General features: G+C 42.3%; 2 protein-coding genes across 23 annotated transcripts in view; one reads left to right on the top strand and one right to left on the bottom strand.

Annotated features, from left to right (window-relative positions):
• Nucleotides 1-369: 369 nt before the first annotated feature.
• On the bottom strand, nucleotides 370-21453 carry LRRC42 (leucine rich repeat containing 42). 2 transcript variants are annotated; one of them, XM_086389242.1, is made up of 9 exons: nucleotides 21263-21453; nucleotides 19943-19975; nucleotides 15109-15595; nucleotides 8196-8327; nucleotides 6618-6736; nucleotides 4932-5020; nucleotides 4627-4740; nucleotides 2314-2398; nucleotides 370-866 (listed from the first exon to the last, which is right to left on the bottom strand). In XM_086389242.1, the coding sequence occupies exons 3-9, from the start codon at nucleotides 15579-15581 to the stop codon at nucleotides 592-594; spliced, it is 1287 nt and encodes a 428-aa protein (XP_086245368.1). In that variant the 5' UTR covers nucleotides 15582-15595; nucleotides 19943-19975; nucleotides 21263-21453; the 3' UTR covers nucleotides 370-591. The 2 variants fall into 2 exon arrangements, with proteins under 2 accessions (XP_086245368.1, XP_086245361.1); XM_086389235.1 differs by lacking the exon at nucleotides 19943-19975.
• Nucleotides 21454-21499: 46 nt separating this feature from the next.
• IFT25 (intraflagellar transport 25) overlaps nucleotides 21500-25837 on the top strand; it is a 76419-nt gene continuing 72081 nt past the window's right edge. For 3 of the 21 annotated variants that reach the window (XR_015159742.1, XM_086389408.1, XM_086389379.1), the window contains exon 1: nucleotides 21500-21596. Coding sequence is in view for 4 of the 21 variants with exons in the window: in XM_086389408.1 (XP_086245534.1) it covers nucleotides 21584-21596 (13 nt within the window). In the remaining 17 variants the exon portion in view is untranslated. Of the gene's footprint in view, nucleotides 21772-21934; nucleotides 22381-22760; nucleotides 23207-25837 lie in introns of those variants that run through there. The other 18 variants (XR_015159733.1, XR_015159731.1, XM_086389394.1 and 15 more) reach the window with 15 other exon arrangements.

Below are 25837 nucleotides of genomic sequence, written 5' to 3'. Positions count from 1 at the left end.
TATTAAAGAAGGCAATGTAATAGAATTGACCTTAGAGCTGGACAGGATGGAATATAAATTTGGGTTCTTTCAAGCTCTGGACCTTCCACAACTCATTTAACTTGAGGCTGAGTTTTCGTAACTATCTAAATTAGGGTTAATGCCTACCTTCAACAACTTACTGTTGTTGTCAGGTTGGGGCATGGCACATGGGAGGCATTCAGTAGTGGCTGCCATTCATATACACGTTTATACGTACATCCTACCGGCTGGGCCAAACTAGAGTAGCAACAAATGACACTAAGCTGCCTTAGTTCCCATGGCCTTCCATCCCAAACCAAAGTGTTACTTCTTGTGGCTCCAGTGTATATTTCACAAGGAGACCCTAAGGACAGCAAAAATGTTTATTTGAAAAAATTACTATGTATTGAAAATATACATTAGAAATTATTACAGACTTCCATAGCATTCCCCTCCCCCACCACAAAAGTAGAAATAATCGCTTGCTATGCTAATGCCATAGGTAAATTCAAACAAAAAGGAAAACATTATCAGCCCCCCTTCCTCATACATTAGCACTGGAAGGGGAGGTGGTCAACTTATATTTGCCAATCAATACGAATTTAGCAAGTCCCAGTCTTCAACAGCAAGACACACATATTTCTGCTTTGAAGTCTGTGAAGAGCTGCTCTGTTCCTTCTCTGGCTCCTCGAAAGCTCTCTTCTTGCTCTTCTTTGACTCCTGGCTTGACAGGGCTTCGTGTTTCAACAGTGGCCCATGGCAGTCTGCGGCCTTCTCTTTATAGAACTGGAGCTTCTCAGAAGAGTTCATGTGGGCCTCTGTCAGGGGATACTTCCCTGGGGCTTCTGTTCGAGCCCGCTTCCCATCTGTAAGGATGACAGAGGGAAGGGTGATGAGCTTACTATGCCAGCTGCCAATGCCTGCCCAAGCCCAGAAAAATGATCCAACGGAAGTGACAAGAGGCCCAAACAGGGTGAGTCTGGATTCATTTTCCCCGCTTTTGTGTGCCTTATAAAGTAATTTACAGCATATGCACCAGCACAGGTTGAGGGTATGTACTCAGAGAGATCACAGATTTACAGTCAAATCTCAGATCTGCCACTTCTTGGATAAATGACCTTGGGTAAGCTACTTGTCTAAGATTCAGTTTTCTCAGATAGGGATATAAAACCTACTTCATAAGGGTGACGTGAAGATATAAGAAGTAATATATGGTGCTTAGGACAATGCTTGGCACAACAGTGAAAGCTCAAAAAATGTCAGCTATTACTACTCAGAATCTGGACTTGACTCTGTCTTCTAAGACAGCCAAGTTTGCAGCAAAACCCTAGCAAATGATACAACTTTATTCTCTATCTTTTGGTATAGAATAAATGTTTTTTTATTTTTCTACTTTTATTTTCCCTTCACTTTAATTTTATCCTTTAACTCCTTTCAGAAAAAATTATGGTAAAATACACATAACATAAATTTAGCATGCTAATCATCTTTGAGTGTATAGTTCTGTGGCATGAAGTACATCCACATTGCTCTGTAAACATCACCACCATCCATCTGCAGAACTTTTTCAGCTTGGCCAAACTGAAACTTGGTACGGTAACTCCCCACCACCCGTCACCTCAGTCCCAACAACCATCATTCCACTTCCTGTCACTATGAACTTGACTATTCTAGGGACGTCGTAAGACTCACACATCTGTCCTTTTTTTTTTTGGCCACAGCACGCAGCATGTGGGATCTTAGCTCCCTGACCAGGGATCGAATTGTGCTGGCTGCACTAGAAGCGCAGATTTTTAACCACTGGACACCAGGGAAGTCCCAACATCTGTCTTCTGTGACTGGTGTATTTTACTTAGCAAGATGTCTCTATAAATTTCACCCATGTTATAGCAAGTGTTACAATTTCCTTCCTCCTTAAGGCTAAATGATATTCCATTGTATGTAAATACTACATTTTGTTTATCCATTCATCTGTCGATGGACACTTGGGTTGCTTCTACTTTTGGCTATACTTTAATTCCTTTTTAATGTTCTGTTTTCTATTTTTGTATCACTGCAAATCTTTTCTGGAACAAGACGGGATATATATAAACACATATGTACGTATATACATACGCTTAATAAGTTATTTTCCTGGTGCTGGTGCTCAAAGCTAAGTGTGAACTTACACTATAAGCCATGTTGACAGAGTATAAATCTTGGTGATCTAATTAAGTCAATATGATCATAATTAATCTTCCCACTGAGTGAAGATGAACTAAGTGCCCAAATAATCTAAGGGCGAAACACTCCAAAGGAAAGGGAATTTCTCACAGAAGTGCTGAGCTGCTGTTCGAGACTCCAAGGTTTCTTGCGGCTTCATAGCTTCCAGAGTCACACGCTCCCACTGCAGAACAATCTAATAAAATGTATTTGGAAAGATGTGAAGCCAAACAAAATCTCGAGTTTTTAATCTCAAGCTTTCCTTGTTCCCAAGTCCTCTCTTTCCATAATACAACCCCCCTGTGGTAACCTTACTTCAGACTATGATGAGTCTCTATTCCAATCTACAAATAAACTGCATGTACTTTACTAAAATTTGAAACCTTAGTCATAATACTTTTCACACATTCCTAGGCCCATTTTCACACCTTAGACTATACCAACTGTAATTCAAACTCTTGTACGTGTGTAAAATAACCACATTTCCATACTTTCTCAGGATACTTCATGATCAGTTTCCATTTTTTAAAACTGCTACAAATGTATTAATATATTTATTATAAGTTACTACAAATTCTTTTGAAAAATCTGGCTTAGTAGAAACTACACATAAATAAAGAAAAGACAACAATTATTAGTATTTCACATATACCATAAGTAACAAGAGCTTTAAATTCCACACTCTCATTATGGTATGTAATGAAATAATCATAAAGACAGACAAACATTTGCAAGACATAGAAGCAGCACAACACACAGTTTAAGAAATCAGTTCCAGAGTTAGCTCTGCCTTTACTAGCCAGGGGACCCTTGGCAAGTGATTTAACGGAGAAATTCTGAGACAGACATGGGGATGTAAAGGGACTCCTGTTAGATGGCCTCATTTTTCTGTGTCACCTGCTGAGAATGAGGCAGGAGAATGGAGTCAGCCTGTAACAGTTTCAATAAGAGAGCAATGGAAGACAGATAAAGCACCGCTGCCACGTCCTAGGGGCCTAGCTGGGGCTGCATGGGGCGAGGCTGTATGCAGCCTCAACTTACTTTCAGTCCAAGCTGCTAGTTATTTTACTTCATCCTTAGCTTTGCAAGAGAGGTCCTGGTTTCTCCATTTTAGAGATGAATAAACAGAGCCCAAAACTGCCTTAAGTTGTATACCTACTGGGTTGCTGAGCCAGGACCCCAAACTCAGGCCTCTGACTCTCCAGCCTATGCTCTTTCCACCATGTCACCTGCTACCATAACCAAACCACTCCGAGCCCGTACATGACCATCCCATACCTGCCCCAAGTCCACTGGATGTATCCAGGACTCTTTCAGCGCTACAAACTTAGTCTGACAACGGATGCATGTAATGATTTCAGCATGCATTTACTGGACAAACTTCAAAGTACTTCTGAAACACTGACTCACCAGCACGCCTTCATGCTTACCTATAAGGAAGTGATGCTATCATGAGGTGGCTGGATAGGTCCACCACCATGCATTACAGAGCGCAGCCAAGGAAGGATCCAGAACAAAAAGCTCAGTGGGTCCTCCAGGCCTCCTCCAATCAACACTGGTTTAAAGTATCTGAAGGCAACAGGCACCAACCACAGGCAAGCTGGCATCTACTGGTGCTCTACTACTTGGTTACCTTCTGAGTGCCTACTTTAGTCTGTACTTTACCAACTTGAGGAAGACCATCAAGAAGGTAAGACAGCATCAAAGCAAAGTTCAGCGAAGAAGCTGATAATGGGAGGGCACAGTCTGCTCAAACTAGCATGGTCTGATCTGAAAACATGGCCTCAGTACGTGCCACCAGCGTTTCCACCCGTACACGAAGGGTATCGGCTTCAATAAGTTGGACTAAGTGAATTTCCCTGAATGGGTCATCCAAGACCTCTACCTTCCCAGAAACAATAGCTCTCTGTACATAAAATACAATTTTTAAACCTAAGAAAGAAAGAGAATGGGAGCACTAAGGATTAAAAAAAAAAAGACATTTCCTTACTAAGGAGAGTTAAGAAATTTGCCCCCTAAATGGGAAAGAGTTAGACTTGAATTTTAATCAGTGTAACTGTTCTCTTTTTCTGGTACACACATAGCTAAGAGAATCTCTCCTGGAGTTAGATCATACTGTTTTTTTTTTTGCATAGCAAGCAAGAATTCATTTATTTTCTGAGTCACTTATAAGAAGGCATTTTCTTCTAGGTCCAATAAGGATGAAGCACAGTCTAGCGACCAGAGCATGAGATGTAAGGACTAGCATCTAACAACTTTTCTCAAGTAACTGGGTTAGTTACAAGTCATCAGTGTCTCAAGTTTGACTGAAGATGACAGTTCAGCCGAAGAATACCAAGAGGATTAGCATCTATTCGAGTGTTGAATAAGACACTTGGAATTTATGAAGCCATATTAACTGTAGAAGAGAAAAATCTGCCTTACCTGATCAGCCCAGCCCTCTGTCTTGCAGTTACTGTGATCAAATTCCTTCAAAGGCACTTTGGAGTGAACGAGGCCGATGTGGGTCTGAAGCTTGTGTTTGACAGCTTTGATGTCCTAGTGAGGGAAGAAAGAAATGGTCAGCACAATCAACGCAATGGTCAGCACACACAAGGGCAACACCGAACTTGTTCTCAGTAGGAAATAAACTCTATCATAGATACCAGCCCTTTCTGAATGTCGATTAGCAGAAGCAAAATACCAAACTGTATGTTTGTGAAAGTAAGAGAAGGGAACAGAAATCCTACCTTGAGTCCAGTCCCAGAGATATCTAAGCAGTTGAGTTTTCTAAAAGAAAAGAGGTATCCAATTCCTGCATCTGTTATCTCAGGGTTACCTAGATGTCAAAAACATAGGTGGTATTCTGTTACAGTTATAAGTATTGTTAAAATGCCAATAATAAGCTCAAGAAAAAAGGCCAAACAATGATAAAATATAAAATATTGAGAGAACAAACTTTTCAGAGTAAATTAAATATGGGAATCTATCTTTCCTATGAAGAGTCACACGAGATGATCCTTAAGATCTTTTATAGCTCTAAACTTCTAGGAGTTGGGGTTTAGCAGAGAAATTAGTGAACCAGATAGCTACTCCAAAGGGTTTAATTTGGAACCACATAAAAACAGCATATTCAAAACATGTATATTAAACATGTATATACACAGGTATATTAGACTTTGTTCATAGCCACTTCACCTCCAAAGTAAAAGATTTTAATAAGATTTTCAAGAATACTTAGACACAAAGACTATCACTGTCTTATTAACCTGCATTAAAAAAATATATTTATTTTTGGCTGTGCTGGGTCTTTGTTTTTGTGCTGGGTAGCACGGGTTTTTCTCCAGTTGTGGCGAGGTGGGGCTACTCTCTAGTCACAGTGTGCTGGCTGCCCGATGCGCTGGCTTCTCTTGCTGTGGAGCACAGGTTCTGGGGCATGCAGGCTTCAGCAACTGTGGTACACGGGCTCAGTAGCTGTAGCCACTGGGCTCCAGAGCACAGGCTCAATAACTGCGGCACATGGGCTTAGATGCTCAGCGGTACCTGAGATCTCACAAACCCGTATCTCCTGCATTGGCAGGTGGATTCTTTACCACTGAGCCACCAGGGAAGCCCTGCATTTTTTAAAAACAATCCTTTCTCACACTGAATCTTCTCATATCAGAGAGAAGTGCATTTACCACTGGGTCCTCAAGAGCATGAGCACAGTGCTGGCACATTGCAGACACTCAAAAAAAAAATCTGCTAAATGAATATACTTCCCGGGGAGGAAGGGAGGGCGTTTTTGTCTTCATCTTACAGAAGCCAAAACCAAGGCTCAGAGAGTTTAAATAACTTGCCCAAGGGCACACAGTAGCGGAGCAAGGAGTGTCCTCTGACCTCAAACACCTGCTTTCGCTACTCTTTTTTTTTTTTTTTTCGTTACTCTTTTGACACTAACCATCCTGCCACATATTCAATACATGCTCAGTTAAATCATAACTCATCTTATAATCTTTCCACTACTGGGGTCAGTATCTGGTTCATCTTGAGTAAGCACCAAAATTGTGAATTTATCCAGATCTTTACCAAGAAATTATTGATAAAAATGACCTAGCTGACAGACACTATCAATCAGCAACTCAAAAATAAGTAAAAATGAGTCACATGTCCTCTGCGCTGTGAATATACAGTGAATATGACCTCTCTGCAGAGAATAAGCAGCATGAGTGAATCCTTAAGGGTTTTTACTGCCCTACAGAGTGGAACCATGGCAGGAAAGGTATCTGGCTAGGAGATAACCGTCTCCGGCTTTAGTCCTGCTCTGCCACTAACTTGCTAGGGCACCTAAGAATCACCCCTCAATTTTATCAGCTCTCAGACAAAGGGGAAGAACTAGTTGATTTCTAAGTCCATTCTTCCAATATTAATCATCTATAACTTCTAACAGAACTTACAAGATAAATCTAATAACGACAGATTTTCAAGGCCTCTCTTCATCACTCGAACTGGTGCCGTCATTTTCCGCACCCCGGCATCAGATAAACAATTATCCTTCAGGCGGAGTTGAGTTACACTAGGAAACAAAGTCCATGAGTAAATTACTTAAAGAGCGTTTGAAAAAACCCAGTTATGAGAACATTTTCATAAATTTCATTTAAAAATGTATCTTCTAACCCTTGTTATTTCACACTTAATGCATTTAACAGAATTAAAGATCCTTTGATGCTGTTTCAGTTACTGTGTGAGGGTTGAGACCAAAGAAGCATGTAGTACTAGCCTCAGATGGTAGAGGGCACCATGGTGGAATGAGGTAAGCAGGGACTTCATTAGGATAAATACACTTGTTTCACACAAAAACTGCATTCTTGACAAATGTGTCAAAAACATTCTAAGTGTTGGGACAGTCTGCTAAAGAACTCCTATGAGAATCCTCCATATAAAGCACAATTCTTTCATTCTAATATTTTATAAATCCAATTTTCAGAATGGATTTATAAGGTATAGCCATCAGATCAGATCAGATCAGATCAGTCGCTCAGTCGTGTCCGACTCTTTGCGACCCCATGAACTGCAGCACGCCAGGCCTCCCTGTCCATCACCAACTCCTGGAGTTCACTCCAACTCACGTCCATCGAGTCAGTGATGCCATCCAGCCATCTCATCCTCTGTTGTCCCCTTCTCCTCCTGCCCCCAATCCCTCCCAGCATCAGAGTCTTTTCCAATGAGTCAACTCTTTGCATGAGGTGGCCAAAGTACTGGAGTTTCAGCTTTAGCATCATTCCTTCCAAAGAAATCCCAGGGCTGATCTCCTTCAGAATGGACTGGTTGGATAGCCATAAGGCGATCCATTCAGCTAACCTGTAACTGGTGTTTTAATGTGCTCCACTGTCCCACATGCAAGAAATCGGAACTTTTATCAACCTCACATAAAAATACCTTTCTACAGGGCAGTATGTCGGTGTCACTTCCTAGGCAGGCCTGAGGGAAAAGACTAGACTCAGGTTTGTAGTGCTTTTGTCCTTCTGGGTATTTATGAAACCATAAAGGAATCCATCTGGCCTTCTCTTTGCAAGCCAGACTGAGATCAGTCGGACTATTTATGAAGGGTGTGAACTGGGTGATTTCTTTAAATTATGGTTCTTGAAAATAATTTCTATGGCTGTCTTTTACTAGTTCACTTTTTAAATGATTTACAGCTCAATGACAGTTAAAATAGAAAATGATAATGATTGCAAAAATTATATAACTTCTCATCTCTTGCTAGAATGAATCAGGGCAAAATCATTTTTCAACCCAGGTAGTGTCAAGTACTGCATGTCGAAATAAATTTTATTTAGATAAAAGAACCTACTGACTTACTTTCCTTACCTGTCCAATCAACATTGCTTGTATCAAGTAAATGGAGACTGAAAATATTTTAGAAAAAAAAGTTAGCAAACACACACAGGACTGGGAAGTAATTAACATCCTTCCCACTGGATCACCCTTTAAAAAACAAAACAATTCATTTACAAATGGTGGTAGGTCAATACCTAGACAGGGCCTCATTGGTGAGATGTTCTAGAAGTTCATGCTCATCTCCAAGCTTGCAACAGGAAAGATCCAGACAGGTCAGCTCCCGGAAAGACTTAATCTCCTCGAGTTTTTCTGAAATCACCAGGTATCTGTAGGGCATGGACAGCAATCAACAGCTTTTCTTTTCCTTCTTTTAAAACATCACCAAATGAGGCTTTGTAATACATCAACATTCCATCAGGACAAGATACAACGTAATAAGCAGACTTTACTGATTACTATGTAGGCACAGGTTATAAAAACTTTAAATTTTAAATATATAAAAACATACAAGCAAAGGCAAGACACAAGAGAAAATATCTGCTTTGTTAGAAGTCAGACCTTGGGGTCAGTGTTGGGAGTTTTTCAGAGAATTTCCAAACTTCAGGATACTCATAATTTTAATCACTCATTCTTTTAAGGTTGCTTTTTACTTAATGCTAAATATCTAGTGCTTTGAAAACTGGAACAGGCCAAGAATTCTGGATTCTAACCTGTACATGCCCAACAACATACCACATCAAAGATTTATTTGTCACATCAGGTTTTATCTTTCCTACTTGTTTGGGTAGTTGCCCACTCCCCGGTGCCACAGTTAGCCTGCTAACTTTATTCCAAAGTTATGTGCAGCATGACTACGACAAGGACTCATTCCAAACTAGACGGTTATTAAGACAAACCTGTGAGCACGGACACTTTAATTACACTGGGCACGAGGCCAGACTGCTATCATGGAGTATCAGAAGGCCTCTGGAGAGGAAGAGATTAAAAAGACACTGCTGTGGTCTCCACCCTGCTTTCTAGTTGTCCATCTATTTCATATGAGGTCAGCAAGAAAAAATGAAAAGGGATTAGAAGTGACAGGAAACAGGAGAGGAGCCTAAAAAAAAAACAGAGAAAGGGAAACGCCTGTGGCAAGAGCATGCCTTTCTCATCCATTTTCCTCATAGACGTCTAGAAGTTTTCATAGTGAGATGGTTCACTAGGATCAGTGGGCTTATATTTAAAAGTGTTCACATTTCTCTTCTGTCACCAGGATCATAATTATCAAAAAGAGCACTGAATAATCCAAGGACAAGAAGGGCGTCAGATCTATTTTCTGCCTACTTCCAATCAGAATAAGATACATTGAAGCTCATCACTGGCCTGACTGCTGGGTACAGATGGCCTGGGGCATTGATACCCCCTCTAAGCTGCCTGGTGACCAAGCTCAGCTGGGTACACAAATGAGCCTTATTTACTCAGACATATTTTAATTACACTGTAAATAAAGCTCCTGTTTTCCATCTTCCAATCATAGAGTTGAAGTGGGTTAATGGGGATTTGGGGGATTAATGGCAATTAGAGAAAGGAAAACACACATCCTTTGGTCAATTAACTAAAAGATTTTTAGGAACTGTGAGACATGGGTTCTCTGGGAAGGCACAATGATGTATAACATGATTCACAAACATTACAAAAATCAAGACGAAGAAACGAAACGTGCAAAGCCACAGACACTAGATGCTTATCTAGGACACAAATGAAGTTCTAGGGTCTTGCTGAAAATTAATCTTCCAACTTTCCCTTCAAAAAGTTCTGAAGAATATAATGGAGAAGCAACAGAACGAACACATTTTAGTGTCAGACGTGAGTTTGGATTTCAGCAAGGCTAATGTCAGACTTTATTTTTGGGGGCTTCAAAATCACTGCAGATGGTGACTGCAGCCATGAAATTAAAAGACGCTTACTCCTTGGAAGGAAAGTTATGACCAACCTAGATAGCATATTGAAAAGCAGAGACATTACTTTGCCGACAAAGGTTCGTCTAGTCAAGGCTATGGTTTTTCCATCCATACGTCACATCCAGTCATGTATGGATGTGAGAGTTGGACTGTGAAGAAAGCTGAGCACCGAAGAATTGATGCTTTTGAACTGTGGTGCTGGAGAAGACTCTTGAGAGTCCCTTGGACTGCAAGGAGATCCAACCAGTCCATTCTGAAGGAGATCAGCCCTGGGATTTCTTTGGAAGGAATGATGCTAAAGCTGAAACTCCAGTTTTACTTTGGCCACCTCATGCGAAGAGTTGACTCAATGGAAAAGACTTTGATGCTGGGAGGGATTGGGGGCAGGAGGAGAAGGGGACGGCAGAGGATGAGATGGCTGGATGGCATCACTGACTCGATGGACGTGAGTCTGAGTGAACTCCGGGAGTTGGTGATGGACAGGGAGGCCTGGCGTGCTGCAATTCATGGGGTTGCAAGGAGTCGGACGCGACTGAACTGAATTACTTGTATGATTGTAAGAAAGTTATTTAACCTCTGCAAGTCTCAATTTCTCCAGCTAGAAAATGGAGCTGATGATTATTTTAAGGATTATTAAGAAAATTAGAAAAAAAAAGTTTCAAAAGTAAACAGCATCTTATAGGCCCTCATTAAATGGTATGTGTGCTTGTACTAAGTCATGTATGACTCTGTGAGGCTATGCACTGTAGCCTGCCAGGTTTTTCTGTCCAGGGGATTTCCCAAGCAATAATGCTGGAGTGGGTTGCCATTTCCCCCTCCAGGGGGTCTTCCCTACCTGGGTCGAGCCCGAGTTGCCAGCACCTCCTGCATTGGCAGGCACATTCTTTATCACCGAGGCACCTGGGAGGCCCCATTAAATGGTAATAGCTATTACTTCAGTCACAAAGGGTGATATTTTAAGGAAAACATACTTGCCTCCTGTGACCGTCAATGGGATTAAAAATCAGAGGGAAGAGACGGTTTTACAGGTTGAAACATATAGACAGTTTTCTCCTTTTGGCAGGCAGCTGTGACCCAACCCCAAACAGCAAGTGCCTGCACTAAACCAATTACCTTATTTTTCAATTCTGGTAAAACCTTTGTTGCTGCAGCTTCAGCTGGGAATTGCAAATGCAAACCCAAATCTCCTGCCCTCTTCCTATTTCCCTTCAGGGATTCAAAAGGAGAAGGCAAGTTTTCAATCACAACTGAAAATCCTACCCCTATATTTGGATAAGACAGCACTGTCTGATTACTTATTTGGAATCGTTGCAATAAAATGAGTCAAGAGATTGTTAAAAATGTTTCTTATATTTTTCTGATTATAAGGAAAACATTCCTTGGAAAAAAACTAAAATCTAGAAAATTATAAGGAAAATTAAAACCAATTTCAATTCCATTATCTAAATTACATTTCAGTGGGCTTCCCTCTTTTCCCCGCTATATATGCAATGCATATAAAATTTTCTGTTTTTTCACAAACAAAATTGGGATCATATATGTAATTTTAATTATTCTTTTTCATTTGTTATATAATGAACAATTTACCACATCATTTTAAATGATCTTTGGATATTATCTTAACAGTTACACGATTACTTAGTTTCCTCTTGTTGGATATTCAGCTTCCAGGTTTACATTATTACAACTAGTACTACATTGAACACCCTTACGTAAAGTATTTGTTCTCATATTTGATGATCACATTAGAAATTAGAACAGACTCTTGATACAATGATACAGATGATTTTAAACAAATGATACAGATATTTTTAAGGCTTTTGCTACATACTGCCAAGTTGCTTTCCAGAAATGCTACATTATGTGCTCATTAAATGTGAATGAAAGTGCTATTCTCATCCAATTTGACCAGTGGAACAGTATGCAGACATCACATGGGATAAAAAGCATTTTCCCCATTGTAAGGATTACCTAAGCTATAATGGTAAATGGAGGAAAAAGCAGAATACAAGTTATAGAGTATATTCACAAATGTACAAAGATACATTATTTGAAATGATTACCATGAAGGATCTCCAGTATTCTTGCCTGGGAAATTCCAGAGAGAGAGGAGCCTGGCAAGCTACAGTCCCATGGGACTGCAAAGAGTCTGACATGACTTAGCAACTAAACCACCATCACCATGAATGATGGAACTATAAACTTTATTAAACAGTTTTATGTTTCTCAAATAGTATGTATTCGCCTTTATAAAATAATTTTAGAACAATATTTATATCATAACTATTTTTCATTGTTCTAATTTTTCCACAATGAACATAAATAACTTGGAATAAAAAATGAAGGAGTAAAATGTACTTTTTCCCTTCTTTTTATCATATGCCTCTTGGTTCATTCAGTTCAGTTCCTTAGTCATGTCCGACTCTTTGTGACCCCATGAACTGCAGCACACCAGGCCTCCCTGTCCATCACCAACTCCCGGAGTTCACCAAAACTCATGTCCATTGAGTCAGTGATGCCATCCAACCATCTCATTCTCTGTCGTCCCCTTCTCCTGCTGCCCTCAATCTTTCTCAGCATCAGGTGGCCAAAGTACTGGAGTCTCAGCTTCAACATCAGTCCTTCCAATGAATATTTAGGGCTGATCTCCTTTAGGATGGACTGGTTGGATCACTTTGCAGTCCAAGGGACTCTCAAGAGTCTTCTCCAACACCACAGCTCAAAAGCATCAATTCTTCGGTGCTCAGCTTTCTTCACAGTCCAACTCTCACATCCATACATGACCACTGGAAAAACCATATAGCCTTGACTAGACGGACCTTTGGACAAAGCAATGTCTCTGCTTTTTAATACACTGTCTAGGTTGGTAATAACTTTCCTTCCAAGGAGTAAACGTCTTTTAATTTCATGGCTGCAATCACCATCTGCAGTGATTTTGGAGCCCAAAAAAATAAAGTCTGACACTGTTTCCCCATCTAATTGCCATGAAGTGATGGGACCAGATGCCTTGATCTTGGTTTTCTGAGTGTTGAGGTTTAAGCCAACTTTTTCACCCTCCTCTTTCACTTTCATCAAGAGGCTCTTTAGTTCTTCTTCACTTTCTACCATAAGGGTGGTGTCATCTGCATATCTGAGGTTATTGATATTTCTCCCGGCAATCTTGATTCCACCTTGTGCTTCTTCCAGCCCAGCGTTTCTCATGATGTACTCTGCATATAAGTTAAATAAGCAGGGGGACAATACACAGCCTTGAAGTACTCCTTTTCCTATTTGGAACCAGTCTGTTGTTCCATGTCCAGTTCTAACTGTTGCTTCCTGACCTGCATACAAATTTCTCAAGAGGCAGGTCAGCTGGTCTTGTATTGGCATCTCTTTCAGAATTTTCCAGTTTATTGTGGTCCACAGTTGAAGGCTTTGGCATAGTTAATAAAGCAGAAATAGATGTTTTTCTGGAACTCTCTTGCTTTTTTGATGATCCAGTGATGTTGGCAATTTGATCTCTGGTTCCTCTGCCTTTTCTAAATCCAGCTTGAACATCTGGAAGTTCATGGTTCATGTATTGCTGAAGCCTGGCTTGGAGAATTTTGAGCATTACTTTACTAGCGTGTGAGATGAGTGCAATTGTGTGGTAGTGTGAGCATTCTTTGGCATTGCCTTTCTTTGGGACTGGAATGAAAACTGACCTTTTCCAGTCCTGTGGCCACTGCTGAGTTTTCCAAATTTGTTGACATATTGAGTGCAGCACTTTCACAGCATCATCTTTCAGGATTTGAAATAGCTCAACTGGATTCCATCACTTCCAGTAGCTTTGTTTGTAGTGATGCTTCCTAAGGCCCACTTGACTTCGCATTCCAGGATGTCTGGCTCTAGGTGAGTGATCACATCATCGTGATTATCTGGGTCGTGAAGATCTTTTTTGTACAGTTCTTCTGTGTATTCTTGCCACCTCTTCTTAGTATCTTCTGCTTCTGTTAGGTCCGTACCATTTCTGTCCTTTATTGAGCTCATCTTTGCATGAAATGTTCCCTTGATTTCTCTAATTCTCTTGAAGAGATCTCTAGTCTTTCCCATTCTATTGTTTCCTCTATTTCTTTGCACTGATCGCTTTTGGTTAGCCTTGTTTTAATGGTCATATTGATTGTGCATCTTAAAAGTAAGCTGCCTTTCACATTTTGAATGACAAAAATTCACATAACGGTATACTATACGGCTATTTTAAAAATCTACACAGATTTTTGGCAAATAATTTTGAAAATATGTGAAAGAGCAAAGTGCTTAATAGTGTGAGCACTATGTTGCATTTGTATAACGAAGAGGAGAGCTATATATGCATGGGTATGTACAGAGTATTTCTGGAATTATGTAAAGAAAACTGGTAACAGTAGTTGCCTCTGGGAAAGAGCAAAGGAGAGAGATGGAAGGAAGGCTTATGTTTCACCTTACACCCTTTTGTGTTTGTGTTTAAGTCCTTTTCTGTGTAATTTTTTTCAAGGTTTTCTTTTTAATTAGTAGATGCCTTGAAAGTTATTTTACATGATAGTGGTATAAGAAATTTAAATAAGTCAATAAAAGTGTATGAGCAAAGGCAATCATAAGAGAAAACACATGCTTTGTTAGAAAATAGATGGTGGTTCTCGTGTTGGGACCTTATTGAAAATTTCTAAACTTTAAGATACTTGAAATTTTAGTCACCTCTTCTTCGAAAGCTGCTTTTTATCTAATGTTCAATATCTAATAGTCTGAAAACTGGAACGGAGAGGAGAATTCTGGGTACTAATCTTCACATCCCCGAGAGTATACCAAGAGATATCTGGCAGATCACACCTTGTCTTTCCTATTTTCTCCTACTAGAAAAGTTGGTAGATGAGTATTTTCTATCTAATGAAAGAGCTGTGGCAATCAACTAATCCTTATAAAGTGTTTTCAAAATAAATAAATTAAAAAACAAAAACACTAACAAAAACAAAATAAAGCTAAGTGCTATCTGGGAGGGTGAGGGAAGGGAGAAAGACAATGATTTTTCTCAAAATGGCCTACCACTTCATGTTTGAAAATTCTAAACTCAAGTGCTGTTTGATGGGGGGAGCCCCCAAGCCCACTAAGTCCCAGAACCTGACAGAATCAACACACCCAACAAAACGCTCACTATCATAATCAGAACACCCACCTGTTTCGCAAACACAAGGAGCAAAGCACCAGACTTCCATAGGCCTCAGTGAACTTCTGTAAAGCCCTCAGCCCCGCACCGGGCTCTGTGAATTTCTGTCTGGCTTCAGCAGCAGAGAACAGCTTTTCAGCAATCTGCTCAGGAAAGCCGATAAGGGAATCAATGTGGTCAACATTGTCAGAGATGAAGCCCAGGACAAGGCTGAAGAGGGATTTGGCAGAGTACCGAAGATTTCCCTCCCGGGTGTATGTGAAGATGAAATGATCAGTCTTCTCTTTCTGTGCAGTGTCATCTTCCCTGTTCATGCAAAGCTCCACAGAAAAGCCTTTGGGAAACAGTCTAAAAGGCCTTGGCTTCTGCAGGCTACTCCTAACATCATCCAAGGCCAGATTGACCATGTGCAGTTGCCCATTTTCTCGCACGTAGATGGGCCCTGAGTCCAGATGGTTTTCTGAGTTGAGGTAGTACGACATTGCCTTGGTTGTGACTGTAAAAGCAAGGTACAAGGGAAGAAAACCCAATTAAAATGCCATTTGTAAAATGTAACTTCACCATGCTGTGCCCAGAGCTTTATGAGCCTACCAGGCAGGCCCTCTGGCTGCTCTGGTGAATCAAAGCTTACCAGTTGCCTGTGAACCCTGGCACTGGAGGCTGCATCTGTTACCTTGACCTGGAAAGCCCGTTCCTGCTCTTCCCTTTCTTGTCTGTCTGGTGAAGTCCTATTCATCTTTCAAAAACCAGCTCAAATCTCATTTCTAAAATTCACTCTAGGGTCTCCCTGTTGGTTCAGTGGTCAAGAAACCACCTGCTGATGCAGGGGGCATGGTTTCAATCCCTGGTCTAGAAGATTCCACATGCCTCAGGGCAACTCACCCATGTACTGCAACTACTGATCCCACTTATCCTACAGTCCATGCTTCTCAAGGGAGAAGCCACCACAGTGAGAGGCCTGAGCACCACAATGAGAGAGCAGCCCTGGCTCGCCACAACTAGAGTAAAGTTCACTGAGCAACGAAGACCCAGCACAGCCAAAACTAAATAAGTAAATAAATAAATAAAGTTCACTCTAAGAGAGTTATCATAGAAGTGGAAGACAGTCACTGGCAAGGAAAGTCATGGTAGCACAGCAGACAGTAGCAAAACAACTGAGAATAATCCCAGTGTCCAACGAGGGTGTTATTACAGAAATGTTACATGCACACCACGGAATGTTACACGTCCATCAAAATGATACAATTTTTATTGACTTGCAAGTTATAAATATTAATAGTAACATGTAGAATTTACTATTTGTATTTTAAAATATGTTTTCACACAGAACAAAGGCTAGAAACTAATAACTCCCTTCCTTGTTACCCTGGCACCTTCCACACGTTTATTACGCTTGGCTCGCATTTCTGCTAATTTATTTCTAGGCGTGTCCTGCTGATTTGAGCTCCTTGAGAGCAGCGATCATGTTTAATTCATTCACCCTAACACAGTGCTTTGGCATGTAGTAGTCCCTGAGCAGACAGTCATGGAACTAAAGTTTACTCTTTTACAAAACTTTACACAGAACACAAGGAACACATTTTTTTTTTTTTTGTATCCACAAACAAAGACCTCCATCACAAGACCTAACTAAAATCTATTAAGCTGAGATGCTAGATCCAAGGGCTAGAATAGTTAGCTCTCATTCCTTAATTTCTTCAGTTAACTGGCACTGCTGAGGTAAGGCAAAATATCAAAAACAGCAGGATATTTATGCAATCATGTGGATGACATTTTATGCCCAAGTACTAATTGGAATAAATATTTGCTTTCCTGAGGAACGGTGAGATTTCAAAGTATTTGAGAAATTGCCATGCTAGATAAAATGAAGTATGATTATCACTGTTACAATTTTTAGGTAAAATTTAATATAATACAGGTCAAATAGCTGCTATTATCTCTAAAAGACAGATTGACTTTTAGAGTGAACCAACCCAGCTTTGTCTGCATTAATGCAGGGCTAGAATGTAGCTCTGAATTCACCCACTTAAAAGTGTCAATCAATCAAGTCAGTGATCAAAAATGCTGACGCTGGTAAGATAAACAGTGATCCTGTTGCAGGCATCAGTATGATCCATGTTTCTCCAGAGGATAATTATGTGTGTAAAAGTACACCAGAAAAGAGGGCCCTGCCACGCCACGCCCAAGAGCTCATTCTTTCCTGCTCATCTTATGCTTTATTCTCTGGCCAAGCCATACTACCCAGGTTAAGTTGGCTGTGTTCTCTCGTCCCAGTGGCCTTTGTACATCCTGCTCCCTTTGGCTGGAACATCCTTCTCAGCTGCCCTGACCTAGCTGATTCCTGGTTCTCACTAACAGCTAGCTCAACCTCACCCCTCTCCTGGGAAGACTTCCTAACCCCTGCCCTAGTGCACGTCTCTCTGGTTTTTCCAGAGCACCAAGGTCTGTCTCTTTCTATACAGCACTTAGCACTGTGTACTGTCTGTTCACTTGTTAATATTTCCAAAGTTGTGAGCTCTTTGAGGGCAAGGCACTTGTTGGATTCATCTCTCTTTTTTCAGGCCAACACAATGCCTAGCTTGAGTAAGCCCTCAGTAGATATTTGCTGAACCAAACGAGAGGAAGAGACCTCAGAAGAACAGACTTAGGGCTCTGAGCTGCAGGGCCTGCTGATACTGTTGCTAGGAGCCAGCTCCTCTTCCAGGCAACAGCTGCAGGCTCCTCCCCCAACTTGCCAGACCCTTTTGCAGGTGGTAGAAGCAAAGAGCATGATGGGAGTATATTGTTACTGGTACTACCAGGGAGGGGGGAAAAAAAGAATCTAAAAAACAGAAGAAAAAAAAAAATCCTGTCACAGTGCCAACTCTCATAACCCATATTCTTGCCAGTATTCAGTGCCTCTGCTAAGGTGATAATTTTACTTATTCTAAGCTTTTCTTCTAGGGGTAAGCATGTGGTTCCTTCAATCTCAGAGAGTTTAATTCTGATGAGGAGACAAAGCAGATCCCCTTTGGTCTTCTCCTCTGGACTTGAACATTCATAGTCCTTCTCTACCTGTAGACCTGGAAGTAGATACCAGGCATAGCCCCACGTAAGAATGAACTGATTTTAAAAGTGGAAAGACAAATTCTATGGAAGTTAACACAAGGAATCAGCACACTATAAAACCCCTGGCAATGAAACAGGGTCTGCTCATATGTAGCAACCCTAGCCATCACTCCTAATAGTGCCGCCCATAGATTCTAGGGTAAAACAAACCGATGAATGGAGGACCACTTCCGGCGAAAATCAGAAAACTGATTCCATCCAGCAGAGGGCACAAGAAGTCGGGGACCAAAGTGAAGATGCTAACCCAGACTGCCAAAAATCCCAGCAGCTTCTGCTTCCACGGATTTTTTTTTTTCTTTTTTTCTTTTTTGGACCTTAGTTCCCTGATCAGGGACTGAACCCAATGCGCCCCTGCATTGGGAGTGCAGAGTCTTAACCACTGGACTGTCAGGGAAGTCTCACATGAATCATTTTCAAAACAGACATAGTTCTGGCTATATTTTACCTTTACTTTTTTACTTAAATTACTCATGAAATGCTAGTTCTCTTTCTAAATGATGAAAAAATCAAATAATTCCTGAAGAGTAAAACCTACATCATTTGTCCAGAGATGCCAAGGGCTCTCTGTTCTTCAACTATGGTACCTAAGGAACGGACCATGATCAGGAAATTCCAGGGACCTTTGATTTTTACTACTAAATTTGTGCATCTTGCTCCCAACAAGGAGCAAGCTTCCTAAGAGTTTCTGAGGTACCATAAAATGATCTAAGAATTATATTAATGTTTAAGCCTTTCAAAGTTAAGAACTGTAAAGGCAAGAAAATTCCAAAGTTTCTGTAACTTGGCTCTGCTTGTTCCTGGCTATTATACAGAGTGGTCTATTATAAGGGACAGAGTCTATTATCAGGAGACAGAGCCTGTTCTGTATCATGGCAAAAATCCTACACGAACTGGAAAATTAATTAGTATGTGAAAGAATAACAATGTTCAGTGAAGGTCTGTATTAGCTATATTTCATATTAGAGCAACAGAATAACAAGGTAGCCTCTGATAGTTTTCCAGCCTGTCTCTGGAGAGGTGGTTTTGTAACCCATAAAATCTCATAGAAAACTATTACAATAGTACATGTTCTAGTATTTGGTCACCACAAATGAGCCATGAACATGTCATTTCATCAAATGAATAAAACGTAGCCTTACTACATTAAAAATTCAGTTCTCTATTGCCTCTTCGAATAAGAGGCAAGATAAAATAAGTGATGACTAAACATGGCTTTTTAGAACTTGAAGCCAGTTCACCAAGCAAGAACCATGACTATCCAGTAGAGGGGACTGGAAAGATGGAGTCAGGGAAGCAGACTACAGGAGACAATTAAAATTGTGAGCTGAGCCTACAGTTATGCAATTTGAAAAGAAAAAGAAGAAAACACCTAATTTTAGTAGGTAAAGTAAGACAGCAATCTCTCAGTAATAATAAGCCATAGTAAGACTATGATGATAATAATAGTGGGTGTGATAGCTCCCACTGAGTTGCCAAGCACTGTTAGGTACTATATTAAATGCAGTTCTCAACAATCCTATGACGTAAGGTTCGCCATTTAATAAAGGGGCTCAGAGACTAAAGTAACTTACTTAAGAAACAGAACTAGTAAGTGGCAGGGCCAGAATTCAATCTCAAAGCTGTATCACTCCAAAAGCTCAAGCTCTTTTCACTGCATGATGCTGTCTCTCAAGAATAAAAATATGACATCAGCTTTAAGGATAAAAAAAAAATGTTAAAAATTAATCTCACCCACCTGTTTGAGCCCTCTGGTATTCACTGACTCAAGCTGGGGAGGGGGGGTGAGAGAGGGCAGAGATAAAAACAAAACAGTGGACATCTGAGAAAAGAGTTGGTGGGAACTGAGCCAGGACAATAGCTACACTGAGGCTTTCCCTCTTTCCTCTGCCAGGGCAGAAATTACCCATATCCACACACCAGGAAAACATCTGTCACTCCATGGCCTTCATCCCAAGGCTGCAGACACCCTCGGTTTACTTGAAAATGCAGTATTCTTAAGCAAATGTCTAACATAAAAACATGAACGGAAACTAGTTCCAAACCACCAATAACCAAGTAACAATCTTAGGTTTATTGTTCTGGATCACCACCATTATTCAATTCTCAATTCATTTCTTTTGTTTTATAACTTGCACTTGCCTACCTGCCTTCTCTCCCATACCTAGCTCCTTATTTGCCTCTTAGGAGAGGCCAATCTCTCCTACATCCTGACATCTGACAGTTTTTCTACCGGCCAACTGTAGAGCTTCTCACACAAAATCCACTCTCTGCACCAAAAATCCTAATCCTCTCCTTTCACCCACTCCCAACTCCCCTGCCCTCAACTCTCAAACCTCACGCCCTTCCAATCTTTCCATGATCCTTCTGAATGTGGCTCCCGGTGGCCCAGATCCAATCACACCTTCACCTGGCTCTCCCTCCTCCCACCGCACCATTCCACCCCCACCCTCCCTAACCCCCTGCACTCTTTCTCTGTCCTTTATCACGTAGTCTTCCCTTCCTCCCACTCTCTGAGATTCCCTCTCCTGGGACTCCAAACTCTCCATCTTTTCCCTCCTCTTCTGCCCTCAACCTTCAAAATCTCCTTCCTTCATGACTCAATGTCCAACTTCACAGTCCACAGCCCCAACTTTTCTCCCCTGCCCCCAAACCCCACCCTCTCTCTTATTCTAATCCTAGATCCTTTACTCCTAGCACTCCTCAAATCCCCTTCCCTCTCCCCCTCCCCAGTACTGCAATTCTCCATTTCTGTCTAAATTCCCATGCGTGACCCTCCCCAAGTGCACCCAAGCTAATCCTGCTCCCTCTTCCCACCCAGGCCCCGAACGAACCTCAATTCTCACCCGCCCCATACCCTAGCCCAGCATCAACTCCACCCATAAACCCATCTCTGACACCCCTAGATCCTCACCCTCACATCATTCACCCAACCACACCCCAGCCCCGACCCTCTCGGTCTTCCCCTCCCCTCTCCCACCCCTCCCTCAAACCCCACACCCGCCCCCACTCGCAGCCCCGGGATCCGTGAGCGGCCCAGCCCGCGGCCGCCACCTACCTGTGCCCCTGTCTGGGGCAGCCAGCGGCAGCTCCTCTGTGGCGGCTCCCTCCTCCTGCCGCGCGGCTGAGGCGGGGAAGCGGTTCCGCGCCCCCGGCACAAAGCTAGGGAAGGTGGGACACAGAGTGGGAGGGAGTAAGGAGGGGGCTGGGGGCGACCTGGCGCCGTGAGACCGCGGGGCCGGCGGGGGCGGGCGGGGGGGAAGACTGGGCAGGGGAGGCGCGCCTGCGCGAGACCCGGCATGAGGGGCGGGGTCGGACTTGGAGGCGGGGCCGGGCCCAAGGCCGGCGACCTGAGGACCGAGGGGTCCGAGCTGGAGCTATGAGGACTGCGCGTGCGTGCTCGCGCGAGAGGGTCGCTTGGGTCTCACAGGCCCCAGGGATCTAGCTTTGCTCGGGGAGGGAAGGTTACGCGTGCTCCGACCCTTGTCTAGGGAAAGGCCCTTGCCTAGGGAAAGGCCCTTGCCTACTGAAGGCCCTTGGGCGGGGCTACGGCGCTCAACCCGCGCGGTAAAGAGGACGGGGGCGTGGTCTGGGGGCGGGGCCTGCAGGCGAGGTGGCGCGTAGGAGCCGGGAGTACAGCTGTGCGCGACCGGATTTCGACGGCTAGGCGAAAGGGGGCGGAGCTGGGGCGTGGCTGGGGGCGGCACGCAGCGCAGGGTGGGGCGGGGGCGGGCGGAGCCTGTGGGGCGGGGTGGGGCGAAGAGCCAGGAATAGGATTGCTTGCCAGGAGGCCTGCGGAGAGGGGGGAGGGGCGGGGCTGTAGGGAGATCCCGACTCCCCGCGTTCCGCGAGCTCGGAGCTAACCGGAAACTGAGGCGAGCGGGGCTGTGCGGCCAGCCCTGGGGGAGGTGGGATCCTGGCTGGACGAGGTCGTAGGAGGGGGATGCTGGTGGGGGAGGAAGCGACCGAGCGTGGCCGGTTATTGTGAGGAGACGCGCGGAGAGGAGGCGGAGGACGGCGGGCGGGTGCTGAGGGGACCCGGATGGTGGAAGCCTGACGCAGGTCTGTTCTCTGAGTCCTGGAGACAGCAGTGGCAGCCCACGAAATTTTTGGAAGGCAGAAATAATGTTTTGACCCCCAAAAGGGGAAATCAATTCCGAATCGAAATTAATAAAGGTATCAAGATGTAACCTATCAACTGGAACGTAACCCGTATACTTAAGGGTTGTATTTGCTGTATTAATAGGATATGGGCTCATATATTTTATGTAATTGGGGCCGGGCGTCCAAAAGTATGTGTTTGGAGCTCTTGGAGGTCTTGAAATGGCTTTGAACTGGAGGTGAAAGGGTGGCTAAGTGGCACTAGGTTTAGAGGAGGATAGGCATCAGGGAAGTCCAGGGTCAGGGAATTTTAAAAATGCAAAGGATGGCATCCCAGAGTTCACCGCCTTTAATGAACTGAGGCCCTGAGTGAACACAAATGAATTAAGTACGGCCTCACAGGACGGGGAGTTAGACTACACCCTGAACCTGCATTTTTGGAGTTACGAAGCAGCATATCTGCTGAGTTGTTTTTTGGGGTTCTTTGGGATTGGTTTGCCACTTTCTCGTTAACTACAACAAAAACCTTTAAAGTGAACCCAAATTCTACCACTTCTTGTTATTTGAATAATTCCACCCAACAGAGGAAAAAGGAAGGATATTGGTGGCTATGCTGCTGCTGCTAAGTCGCTTCGGTCGTGTCCAACTCTGTGCGACCCCATAAGACGGCAGCCCAACAGGCTCCTCTGTCCCTGGGATTCTCCAGGCAAGAATACTGGAGTGGATTGCCGTTTCCTTCTCCAGTGCATGAAAGTGAAAAGTGAAAGTGAAGTCGCTCAGTCGTGTCCGACTCTTGGCCACCTCATGGACTGCAGCCTACCAGGCTCTCCGTCCATGGGATTCTCCAGGCAAGAGTACTGGTGTGGGTTGCCATTGCCTTCTCCATTGGTGGCTATAGGAGGTGTGAAATGAGTTCTGTATTAAAGTTTGCTTCCTTCAGACAAGTTAGGTTATAAGAATGTGAGGTTAGAACAGAACTGAACATTTGGAGATTATACTGTCTTCCTTATTCATCTACTACATATACATCAATGCTAGATATATTTCTCTAAAATAACGCTTTTGTAAAGCAGGTTCTCTCCTTGCTTTACAAGTCTCTAACCCCCACGTTGTCACCCACAAATAGACTACCTCAGGATTTTCCCACCTCTACACTATTCACATTTTCAGTCAGATAATTATTTGTTTTAGGGGAGTGTCCTGTGCATTGTTGGGTATTTAGTAGCATCATGAAATGCCCAAATGCTTCTAGATGACAGTAGCATCACCCCCTCCCCCAACTATGGGCATCCCTGGTGGCTCACATGTAAAGAATCTGTCTGCAATGTAAGAGACCAGGGTTCGATTTCTGTGTAGGGAAGATCTCTGGGAAAAGGGAATAGCTACTGACTCCAGTACTCTTGCCTGGAGAATACCATGGACAGAGGAGCCTGGGAGAGTACAGTCCATGGAGTTGCAAATAGTTGGACACAACTGAGTGACTAACACCCAGCCCCCAGTGTGACGGCCAGATTGTCTCCAGAAATGGACAGATGTCCCCTGGGGGGGCTAAATCATCCCCAGTCCAATTGAGAACCACTGGACCACAGGCTACATAAAGCCCACCATCTTTACTTGGCCTTCAAGTTTCCTTATCTACATTTCCTAGAATTTGATTCAGTCTAAAAGAACTCCAGTGCAAGTTTCTTCTAAAGATAATCACTTAGTTGTCTTCTTGGACACTTTAAAGCGTGGAAAAGATTAAAAATCTACTTTGTAGGAAAGTTCTTAAATCTATCATGTCTTCCTTCTTAAAATTCATACTAGAGTGACATTCTAATCCTTTTTCTATTTATGAATATTTGTGGTATTAAAACTTGTAGTCACATTTCTCTCACTAAATTACCTCTCCTTGAAACTATTCTTTGAGCTTTTTCCACATTAACATAGTTTATAGATCATCATGAACTTTTTGTTCTCCTCTGAACAATATCAAGCCTGACAATGTCCTATTTAAATTGTACTATCTAGAACTGAACACAGTATTCTAAATGTGGATCCCACTATTTGCACATAACAAATTATTAGTTTCATGCTTGGCCATCTTCCTTGACTCTGAGCTTAAAGGCCAAAACCAGGTTTTAATAGGCTCTAGTTTCATCCACCTCATTAGAACTGATTCAAATGTATTCTTTTTAATGGCTGAGTAATACTCCATTGTGTATATGTACCATAGCTTTCCTATCCATTCATCTGCTGATGGACATCTAGGTTGCTTCCATGTCCTGTATACGAGACGGCAAAAGAGACACTGATGTATAGAACAGTCTTATGGACTCTGTGGGAGAGGGAGAGGGTGGGAAAATTTGGGAGAATGACATTGAAATATGTATAATATCATGTATGAAACTAGTCGCCAGTCCAGGTTCGATGTACGATACTGGATACTTGGGGCTGGTGCACTGGGACGACCCAGAGGGATGGTATGGGGAGGGAGGAGGGTTCAGGATGGGGACACATGTATACCTGTGGCGGATTCATTTCAATATTTGGCAAAACCAATACAATATTGTAAAGTTTAAAAAAAAAAAAAAGGTTTTAGTTACCATCTTTGTCTTAGGTTTACATAGTCAAAGATTAACTACATTGTATCTTTGCATTACTAGCACAGTGCCTGGCCCTTAGTTGGTTTTCAAAGATTTTAATAGAATATGGTTCCTTCCTTACTCTATTAATAGAATTTGAAGTAACATTCCTTTGCCTTTGAGGGCAGATACAGTACACTCTTGTCTTATAGTGAGTTTGCAATCAACTGATCCTCTACCTTTTATACTTATGGGTGAAAGGTTGGCAAACTTTTTCTCTAATGGGCCAGATAATAAATATTTTAGGTTTTATGAGCCTTATAGTTTGTCACAGCTATTCTCTGTTACTGTAGCACAAAAGTAGCCATAGAGAGTCTATAAATCAATGTGTGTGGCCATTTCCAATAAAACTGTCCATGGACATTGAGCTCTGTGCATTTCATATTTCATATAATTTTCATGTGGCACAAAATATTTTGATTTTGAAAAATATTTTAAAATGTAAAGACCATTCTTAGTTCATGGACCATACAAAAACAGATGTCAGAGTAGACTTGATTGTCAGGCAGTAGTCTGCCAATCCCTGATCAAGACCATTCCTGGTGTGATTGACTTTTTAAAGTCTGAGTATAGGCCTTTACTATTCTTATTATATATCTTATTCATTGCAGTCTATCTTTTTAGCTTGCTCAGATCTCTTTGTGTGCTAATTGTGTCATCTAGCATATTAGCTGACATCCCAGCTTTGTGTCCTCTGCAACATTGATAAACATTTTTTCCATCCTTAATAAAAATGTTGACTGTGATAAGGATAGAGGTCTTCACAATTCATTCTGTTCCATTAATCATTATTCTTTGAGTATAACCGTTCTGAGAAATAAATATCTACCTAAAGTACTGCGTATCATCCATCCATGTTTATTCAGCTAGTCCACAGGGTATCTTGAGGTACCTGGTCTGAGGTTTGT

The sequence above is a fragment of the Bos grunniens genome, chromosome 3, assembly GCF_055505025.1.
Source record: "Bos grunniens cultivar Pamir isolate PY7600 chromosome 3, Bosgru_T2T1.0, whole genome shotgun sequence".
Taxonomy (NCBI): domain Eukaryota; kingdom Metazoa; phylum Chordata; class Mammalia; order Artiodactyla; family Bovidae; genus Bos; species Bos grunniens.
Note: the sequence above shows the minus strand (reverse complement) of the source record. Positions and strands in the feature narration are given on the sequence as shown.

Coding starts and splice junctions, on each gene's coding strand:
- LRRC42 (XM_086389242.1), bottom strand. CDS start 15,581: ATGTCGTACTACCTCAACTCAGAAAACCATCTGGACTCAGGGCCCATC. Junction 8,328..15,108: donor TCCTTGTGTTTGCGAAACAG/GTGGGTGTTCTG, acceptor CATGCCCTACAG/ATACCTGGTGATTTCAGAAA. Junction 867..2,313: donor AACAGCAGCTCAGCACTTCT/GTGAGAAATTCC, acceptor TCATCCTTACAG/ATGGGAAGCGGGCTCGAACA.